At 38.8% G+C, this 10,226-nt stretch overlaps 1 protein-coding gene across 1 annotated transcript; it reads right to left on the bottom strand.

The window, feature by feature from the left end:
* Nucleotides 1–6,377: 6,377 nt before the first annotated feature.
* Nucleotides 6,378–9,612, bottom strand: LOC114828677. The gene is made up of 8 exons (XM_034287852.1): nucleotides 9,537–9,612; nucleotides 9,089–9,412; nucleotides 8,667–8,972; nucleotides 7,864–7,920; nucleotides 7,595–7,705; nucleotides 7,275–7,321; nucleotides 7,120–7,167; nucleotides 6,378–7,025 (listed from the first exon to the last, which is right to left on the bottom strand). Exons 1-8 carry the CDS (start codon nucleotides 9,595–9,597, stop codon nucleotides 7,020–7,022), a joined length of 960 nt encoding a protein of 319 aa, XP_034143743.1. The 5' UTR covers nucleotides 9,598–9,612; the 3' UTR covers nucleotides 6,378–7,019.
* Between the last annotated feature and the right edge of the window lie 614 nt (nucleotides 9,613–10,226).

Genomic DNA, 10,226 nt, shown 5'->3' with positions numbered 1-10,226 from the left:
TTTGAGCGTGGCATGGTTGTTGGTGCCAGATGGGCCGGTCTGAGTATTTCACAATCTGCTGAGTTACTGGGATTTTCACGCACAACCATTTATAGGGTTTACAAAGAATGGTATGAAAAGGGAAAAACATCCAGTATGCGGCAGTGCTGTGGGCGAAAATGCCTTGTTGGTGCTAGAGGTCAGATGAGAATGGGCCGACTGATTCAAGCTGATAGAAGAGCAACTTTGACTGACATAACCACTTGTTACATCTGAGGTATGCAGCAAAGCATTTGTGAAGCCACAACACGCACAACCTTGAGGCGGATGGGCTACAACAGCAGAAGACCCCACCGGGTACCACTCATCTCCACTACAAATAGGGAAAAGAGGCTACAATTTGTACGAGCTCACCAAAATTGGACAGTTGAAGACTGGAAGAATGTTGCCTGGTCTGATGAGTCTCGATTTCTGTTGAGACATTCAGATGGTAGAGTCAGAATTTGGTGTAAACAAAATGAGAATATGGATCCATCATGCCTTGTTACCACTGTACAGGCTGGTGGTGGTGGTGGTGTAATGGTGTGGGGGATGTTTTCTTGGCACACTTTAGGCCCCTTAGTGCCAATTGGGCATTGTTTAAATGCCACGGCCTACCTGAACATTGTTTCTGACCATGTTCATCCCTTTATGACCACCAGGTACCCATCCTCTGTTGGCTACTTCCAGCAGGATAATGCACCATGTCACAAAGCTCGAATAATTTCAAATTGGTTTCTTGAACATGACACTGAGTTCACTGTACTGAAATTGCCCCCAGGCACCAGATCGCATCTTTTAGATGTGGTGGAACGGGAGCTTCGTGCCCTGGATGTGCATCCCACAAATCTCCATCAACTGCAAGATGCTATCCTATCAATATGGGCCAACATTTCTAAAGAATTGAATCAATGCCACGTAGAATTAAACCAGCCAGTAACAATACCGGAACATTCATTACTTATTTGTTCAGTGAAAAGAGATCAACCTAATCAACCCAGTTACACTAGTAGAGCAGAAACCTGTATAATGTGTACGATTTAATTCCCAGCACTGACTTCTACCAATAACTAATTTGCTGATTAGTATCCACTCACTACTAAGCTGTGTGGCTGTTTCACCTTACTTGAAATGTATGCACATACTACAAGTTGCTTTGGATCAGAACGTCTGCTAAAGGACTAAAATATAAATGTAAAATATAGTCCTTATGTTGATGTCTTGATGGCTCCTTTATTGACAGTAGAATAAAGGGAGTTGGGGTCAGCAGGGTTCTCTGTCTCTCTTCCTCTGTCAGTAGAGGTCATAACTGCAGAATAGGTCACTGCATTCTCACCTTGGGCCTAAACATACACACACACAACATCACAGCAAAGGAAATGTATTAAACCACATACTGGAGGGAGTGTCGTAACAAAATGCAGAGTATAGCTTCACTTACATCAACGTTTTGAGGAGGATCTCGCTCGATATGTCCGATGGAGGCATAGGTGATACAGTCAGCAGGTTAACTCTACAAGTTTAGAATTTCATCAGGGTCACATTGTTTGATAAAAACTGAGTCAAATCTTTTGTATGACATAAGTAAATGTGGGTTCTGATATCTCAAAGCATATTCTTGGTATTCTCTTTTTATCCTACATGACAGTAGGGGCAATAGGATCACAAACAGTTCCAGTAATGATTTATATACACCACAAATTGTCATTTCTCTTTTTCTTCCCTCTGTCTGTGTTGGTGCGCAATGAGTTTCTCACCACAGCCCATATTTCAACACTATACTTCCTCAAATTCATGGTTGTTGGATTTTAGTCAATGTTACAGTGGCAATTCTGATACCACGATGAGATTGTAGGTCAACCTACATTTGATGGCCATGTTCCCATATCGTATGACTGTATCTGTTGTGATGTATTTTAATTACAAAAAATATATTTTGCACATCGTTTAGGGCTTCTTGCTATCAAAACTGTGGAAAGAATTTGTCATTTCAAGAGTTTAATAGTAATTCAAACCCACTAATTCTACTAGTTCCTCAAAGAAGGATTTGCAGAACCTACTCCTACTTCTTTTTCTTCCAGTCACACTTGATGACCTTGCATCAACGCGAAATAATTTGACTGACAGTTTTGTCAACAAGACAACGACCCAAAGATTTAAGCTACCAAAGAATGGCTCAGGAGAAAGAAAATGTGTGTTGGTGTCAATGTCCTGACCTTAATCCAATCGTGATGCTGTGACAGGACAGGGGCCTCTAGGCATCTCTATGCGCCTTGGAGTCACAGTCAGGGCCTGGCTATTAGAGGCAGCTGCACCATGTTGCCTCTAATTGGGGACCCTATTTATGTTGCCCTTGTTCAGCTTTTGGTTTGTGGATCATTGTTTGTGCCAGTCGTGTATGTGCCTCAGTTCATGTTGTAGCTCTCCTTTTGTTGTTTTTGTTTGGGTTCGAGAATAATAAAAGGAAGTTTCCCTGTTACTGCTCTGCACTAGTGATGGCCAAACGAGGCCTTGTTAAATCGATGAGGCTTTCCAGCACATTGCTTCACTGAAAGGCCCATTTGTCGATGCCTCGTCTAGATAGCGCTCACTAAGGGCACCTACTGGTTGAAATAAGGAATAGCAGGTCAGATAATGTTTACCGCAATGACGTTGCATTGGCTCAACGGAAGCCTCACTGTGCACGTGGGCTTCCGTTGAGCAACAACGATGGTAACAATTCATTTTCTATGAATAGTGTCAAGGCATTGTTGACGGCTGCGCAAAACATCTCGGGGAAGGCAGCGTGGCCGTTTGAGCTGTTCCAGCGTGTCAATACGTTTTTTATATTTTGCAAATGAATCCAGCTAACGCCAGGGGTTTATCCAATGGAAGTAGAGTCTTTCATAAACAAGAGAAGGTCTTCCTTGTTGGTCCATTGTTGTACTGCAGTGTGAAATAATCTTGCATCATGTTAAAAGTTCTGCTATCAACTGGAGGAAAAGCAAATTCTAGCAAAGGACAAGCCCAATAATGCTTGGAGGATGGTGGCAGATATAGTTGGTGTATCAGGTCATTTTTATAAGTTTGCACTGTGTTGCTAAATGTGCTGTGTTTATTTAGCAAAGAGTTGTTCATTTTATATGGCACCACCACAGAAATATGTTGCCTGCTAACATAGGGCTCATTATAACGTGTTTTGATTTTGCGCATGAGTGAGAAAAATCATTTTGGTTGGTTTAATGTCAAATAAAAAAAAGTTCATTAATGGATGTCAACACAGCCCTCCCCGCCGAAAAAGAAAAAATACCCATAGCGGATAAGCCCATAAGCAACCATAACTGCAGGTGAATTCTACCCAGAACAGTGGACATCCACCATCAGTCATCCACTTCAAGGACTCATGCCAGTCACATCACTCACAAAGCAAAGTCAATATAGTTAAAATAAATACAGCTTAAAATGTTATTCTTATTTTTTTTTTTTACTTTTTACAAATGCCTGTTCATACAATTAATTTGTGTATTACACAACCATAATTGCAGGTGAATTCTACCCAGAACAGTGGACATCCACCATCAGTCATCCACTTCAAGGACTCACGCCAGTCACATCACTCACAAAGCAAAGTCAATATAGTTAAAATAAATATAGCTTAAAATGTTATTCTTATTTTTTTTTTTACTTTTTACAAATGCTTGTTCATACAATTAATTTGTGTATTCTTATTTTTTCCAAAATGTTTCTTTTATATGCATAAGTAATAGGTAAATACTGAATGTAACAGCGCATGTCAAATCAGTGAGTAATGAGATTTGCTACATTTTCTACATGTGTTTTGAACTGGCAACTGTGCTTTTGTAACTGGACAGTGATGAGAGAATAGTGCTTTTGTAACAATATCTTGTGAATCGTTATTGAGGAACATCTTTTTTCTAGATGGTTCCATTCCAAAAAATCTCACAAGTAAAAATATCTCTATTAAGTCTTTAAACAACTTTCGCCAACTATCGGAAATTAACAGCTTTTCACTTCCTTATACAGTACTTAAAAGGGACTTGAAACCAAAAGTCAGCAAATCAACAACACAGAAGCAAAGCTTCAAATGCCATCTAAGGGGGCATTTTCTTTCATCAGAAATGAGTACCGAAGCTTCGTTACAACCTGCCTCGCTAGAAAATCTCAAGGTGCGTACCGAAGCTTCGTTACAACCTGCCTCTCTAGAAAATCTCAAGGTGCGTACCGAAGCGTTGCTTCAAGCGTCCCATCACTACTCTGTGCCGATCTCTTCTTCCTGACCTTCAGTGTGACTGACCTGAAGCAGGCAGTCTATGGCCCAGTCCCAAAGTCCCCCCTAAACCCTAAGCCCTGAACCCTCACAGACTTAACTGACTTCACCTGGTAAGTGATTGAGTGCAAGAGGCTGTAAGGGCTCGAAATGCTGTAAATAGTAATGGGACAGCACTTTGGACATTATCACGTTATACTGACAATGCTGAAACACACTATTGTGGGACTTTTTATTGTAAATTTTTACATTCTTCGCGTCCAAGGCACTTAATAGCCCGACTGCCTGGTTTATATGTCTTGCAGGCTCTTGCCCTACAGAGTGGACGAGAGGTAATTGTCAATAATAATCTACATTTGTCAATAATCAATGTACTATTTTTGGTCAAAACAGCATCACTGAGCAGAAACTAAAATTAATTGTTGAATAAACAAGGAGTGTAATAAGGTGATTGCATTCCTCTGATTTCATATGTTCTATGTACCATCTGAAATCCTTGTTAATGTAGTGTTTCTTCGTAAATGTAGCCATATATTTTGTTTGTGTCCTTTGTTTTAATCTCTTTATTATGAGTTGGGGTTGAGATAAGGATAATGTCGCTCAATTTGATAGAAAAACCTACCCTAGCATACTAGTCATTACCTTACATTTACAAAGTGTGTGGTTAATGCTGAAAGAGGAAGTTACATAATAGCTTCTATTTAGAGCAGTTGTTTCTCTAACTGAGGTCCTTGGCCACATTATTTATTTTAACATCCTTTCATTAGTAATATACAGTCAGGTCCATACGTGACAGTGTTATACTGTTTTAGCTGTCTACCACAGCATATTGGAATTGAAATTAAATAATGAATATGAGCTCAAAGTGTGTCCCTTCTGAACAATTATGTGTGAAACAAAACCTTTGCTGACCTAGAAATCTCTCAAATATAACACAAAATACCTAAGAGACACACAAAATGTATGTCATGTGTCTTTGAAATAAAATGTGTGGAAACAAAAGTGGAGTTTTATTCAATTAAACAAAACACAGGCTGAGGCCAGAAAACCTCTCAAAATCCGTACAAAACCAAAATACAGAGCTCATCTCTGCACTGGTTACAAACAGTGAAGCTGTGACAATAAACAATGAACACTGAACAAATAAAGACAGGAGAAAAGCATTTTGTGACCAACAGACAACATGGTACAGCTGTGCGTAATGGGAAGTGGGCTGTGTTACGCCAAAGACATCTACAACTCTGGGGACGCCGCACACTGTTGGGCTGGATCTGGTGGGGCGGACATTACAATGTCCTTCTAGTTACTGATATTAGGGTTTGTGAGAATGAGTGTGTGTGAGTCTCTTCTCTGTCCTGGCACCTCACTGGTGGAACCAGCTGCCCATGAAAGCTAGTGTAACAGATGTAATCATTAACTGTTCCAATGTGTTTCAATTTAAAATAAATCCTCTCAGACAGTTTTCCCAGACAGTTTATTTATATTTATTTATTCTGGTGAGAGACACAAAAATCACATTAGGATGTGTGGGTTAACATGTGTTGATGAACATGGATTTAAATCTTTAACATGGAAACTGGCTATTAGCAGAGCCAATGTGACGGTTCCAATCAAGTATGCTAGCTAACACACTATCACAGTAATTTAAGATACATATAAAAAGAACATAATCCACAACCGGTACCATTTTTAACATACATTTTTATTCTAGCTTTTTTTTTATTCTATTTGAGCACTGGAGGTCATGCTGAGAAAAAAGTATATTTTGTGGATGAGCCCTGCATTGATACATGTTGTAAACAATAGAAAGTATGGGGGGCACATCCCAAAAGAAATCAAAACTAAAACATGAACCCTCATTTCATAAGACACAAACACATTCTTCATGAAAATATTCCTCTATCCTCCTTTTGAATTGCCCTAGATGCACCAATACATTAACTTTAAAATGAAACTAAAAGCTGATCTACCTAAGTCAGTGGAGATTTAAGTCTTAACCGTACATATTATATACAGTATATTATATATATATATATATATATATATATATATATATATATATATATATATATATACACACACACATTGCCCACACTGTAAATATAAAATAATAAAGCAGTATTTTGGAACTGGACCAATCACTTGCATAGCAATATGAGATGGGAAAGATTTAGATGTTTGCAACCTCCCTTGATGTGCAAGCGGGGCCAATAAGAATGTGCCTTATTGTCATCTGGCTTAAACCAGCCAGTAACAATACCGGAACATTCATTACATATTTGTTCAGTGAAACCTAATCAACCCAGTTACACTAGTAGAGCAGAAACCTGTATAATGTGTACGATTTAATTCCCAGCACTGACTTCTACCAATAACTAATTTGCTGATTAGTATCCACTCACTACTAAGCTGTGTGGCTGTTTCACCTTACTTGAAATGTATGCACATACTACAAGTTGCTCTGGATCAGAACGTCTGCTAAAGGACTAAAATTTAAATGTAAAATATAGTCCTTATGTTGATGTCTTGATGGCTCCTTTATTGACAGTAGAATAGAGGGAGTTGGGGTCAGCAGGGTTCTCTGTCTCTCTTCCTCTGTCAGTAGAGGTCATAACTGCAGAATAGGTCACTGCATTCTCACCTTGTATAGCTATATAGCTTCACTTACATCAACGTTTTGAGGAGGATCTCAGTCGATATGTCCGATGGAGGCATAGGTGATACAGTCAGCAGGTTAACTCTACAAGTGTAGAATTTCATCAGGGTCACATTGCTTGATAAAAACGGAGTCAAATCTTTTGTATGACCACATAATAACATATTGATGCACTGACCCTGTCTTCATTGGCTGGTGGGCTGGTAGAGTTTACTGCAGTCAGACCCTACAAAAATGAGTAACAATAGTAATGAATTACTAGATTGATAGTGGAACATCTAGCTAATTTTCTACAGCAATAATCTAATACATTAACACACTGTTCATCAATACCAAATCTTTGTTTCTGGCAGGGCCTCCATAAGCTGGTATTTGATTCTCTGGAAAAAAATGTATACAAATAAAAGAATAGAAGAATTAATACCAATAAACATGTGTATTAGATTAGATTAGATTCAACTTTATTATCATTTAACAGTACAGTACAGTACAACGAAATGCAGTTAGCATATCTAACCAGAAGTGCAAATAGAGGGCAGAAAGTATTGACAAGTATTAAGTATAGTGTATATTACGAGTGTAATGTGTGGATGTGCAATTATTGGGCTATTATTACATTTATTAAAGAACAAGAAAAAAATATCAGTGCTTACTCTTTCTCCTGTGTAATATGATGACAGCAGCTACAACACAAACAGCCACTACCACAGCCACTCCCATAGCCACTCCCACAAACACATACATCCGATTTACATAGGGAGATTCTGAGAGGAGATGAGGTGTTACACAGGAAAATAGAATTTTAAGAAGTATGTTGTACTGCAACACAACAATTACTGAAGTGATCTGTATTGATTCTAGTTAATGATGAACCATTCAAACAATGTACAACTTAGAATGTAAATAACATTAAACACATTACTTTCAGAATGTGGGGAAGTTGGTGACCAGGCTGGTCCTTGAGTAGAGTATGTAATTCCTTTATAGTGGTTGAGAAGAAACAAGGTTACATATTTTTCTTGGTGAATCAGGGTGACTAGCCACACATACCAGAGTGATTACAGATAATATCTGTGTAACTAACATGCATGTAAACTGTGAGTCTAAAGGGAGACAGGACAGTAGAAAATAGATCCACATCCACTGACTCACTCTGTAACGCCTGTAGAGTTTTCTTTAATATAGTCTGGGACATCTACAGGAAATACACTTCATTCTCTATAACCCTAACCCTGTAGTTTACTTTAATATAGTCTGTGACATATACAGGAAATCCATTTCATTCTCTAGACCATTAGACAAAACTAACTTTCTATAAATATTTTTGGTGCTTTTTTAATGATAGGTATGTTATTGTAATTCCTAATGCTATGGTTTTAACATTACCAGTCTTAGACATCTGCAGAATAATGTTGGTTGTCTTGACCAGTCACATAGCATAAGATATTTCTGAATACCATGAATTCAAGTGTCTTGGCTTTGGTACATCAAAGGATCAACACATTTTATGCTGGTAGAAAAACAAACTGACCAAACATTTGTGGAACTGCTTTAGCAGAACAGTCTTTATATCAAGTATAATCTTGAAGTCACCTTACATTTTTAAGGCCATGAATTAATATTGATATCGGTTGTTTGTGGCCAAGGTTCTACAGTTTCAGGTGATAGATATGTATCCAGAACATGGAAGATGTACTATATCTTTACAAATCATACAATGATTACCTGGGACCATGAAGGTGAAATCAATGGAGATCTCCTTTTCATTAATATTCAGCTGACATGTCCACTTCCTGTTGTTGTCCTCCTTCTGGAGAGTCACAGTCAGAGTGATGTCACAGTCAGATGTTTGTGTGACCTGGTGTCTGGAGTAATTTTCCAGCTTATTACTTGTCTCATTCAGCCAGAGGAGACTAACTTGTTCTGTAACACCATCTGAACATATCCCAGGTCCATCATATGTGTACAGAAAGCACCTTAATGTTACTGGTCTATCAGGCTTTACATCTGTCACTGGTGTTGACAAGGAGTCTGAGAGAGAAAACATACATGGAGGAACTTATTCAGTATATTAATGGTCACATTGAAGATGATTACTCCACGGTGCACTGTGAGATATAACCTTCCATTCAAACAGTAATACTCACTGGTTAGAACAGACAGATGAACAGGAGCATCCACTCCATGTTGTGATCCATTACTAAGGAATTGTTGACAGATGTACTTTCCAGCATCCTCAGCTCTGACAGCACTAATGTGTAGAGAACAGTCAGACGCCACTTTCAGTCTGTCTGCTCTCCTTGAGTTAGTTTTAATCTTCCCATGTCCAACCTCTTCAATAGCACTCCGTAATCCAGTTCTGTGATAGTTCCATGTAGTTGAGGAGCAGTCTTGATTAACCACATTGGTACATGACAGACTTACAGTATCTCCCACTCTGGTGTACAGAGAACAAGTGTCTCCACTGACACCTGACAAGAGAATAATCAGAATATGTTTCAATGGTAAAACACAATACAGTTATATTTAAAGAAGGTTTATTGATATTTTCCACAGGTGTTGTTCTGGATATTATCCTTGTCTTCACTGTCTTACCTGTTAGTAAGTATAAAATGGCCACAAGGCGACAAAAAATATAATAGTAGATGTCGGCCATGATCCTCTCTCTCTGTCAGAGTTTCACCACTAATCACCATCTGTACAACCATCACTTCCTCAAAGTGGTCATGTTTTTTTCAAGTCAGGAGATGGATACAAAAAAAAGGAAAAGGCTTTATCAGTGCCTAGAAGCACAGTGAAGTCTATTATTAAGAAGTGGAAGGTATTTGGTACAACACAGACCCTCCCTGGGTCAGGACGTCGCTCCAAACTGGATGAAAGAGCCAGGAGGAAACTGGTCAGAGAGGCTACCAAGAGGCCTACAGCAACTCTGAAGCAGTTGCAGGAATTCATGACAAAGAGTGGTCATTGTGTGCATGTGACAACAATATCACAAATTCTCCACAAATGTGGCTTGTATGAGAGGGTTCCAAGAAAAAAGCCACATGCAGTCACGACTGAGCTTTGCTAAAATGCACCTTGAAGATTCTAAGGCCAGGCGGAAAAAGGTGTTATGGTCAGAGGAGACTAAAATTGAATTATTTGGCCTCAACGCCAAACAATATGTCTGGCGAAAATCCAATAATGCTCACCATCAAAATAACACCATTCCTACAGTAAAGCATGAAGGTGGTAATATTATGTTATGGGGTTGTTTCTCTGCAGCAGGGACTAGAGAACTTGTCA

This window comes from Esox lucius, chromosome 18 (genome assembly GCF_011004845.1).
Source record: "Esox lucius isolate fEsoLuc1 chromosome 18, fEsoLuc1.pri, whole genome shotgun sequence".
NCBI lineage: Eukaryota > Metazoa > Chordata > Actinopteri > Esociformes > Esocidae > Esox > Esox lucius.
This window is presented reverse-complemented; position numbering and strand designations above follow the sequence as displayed.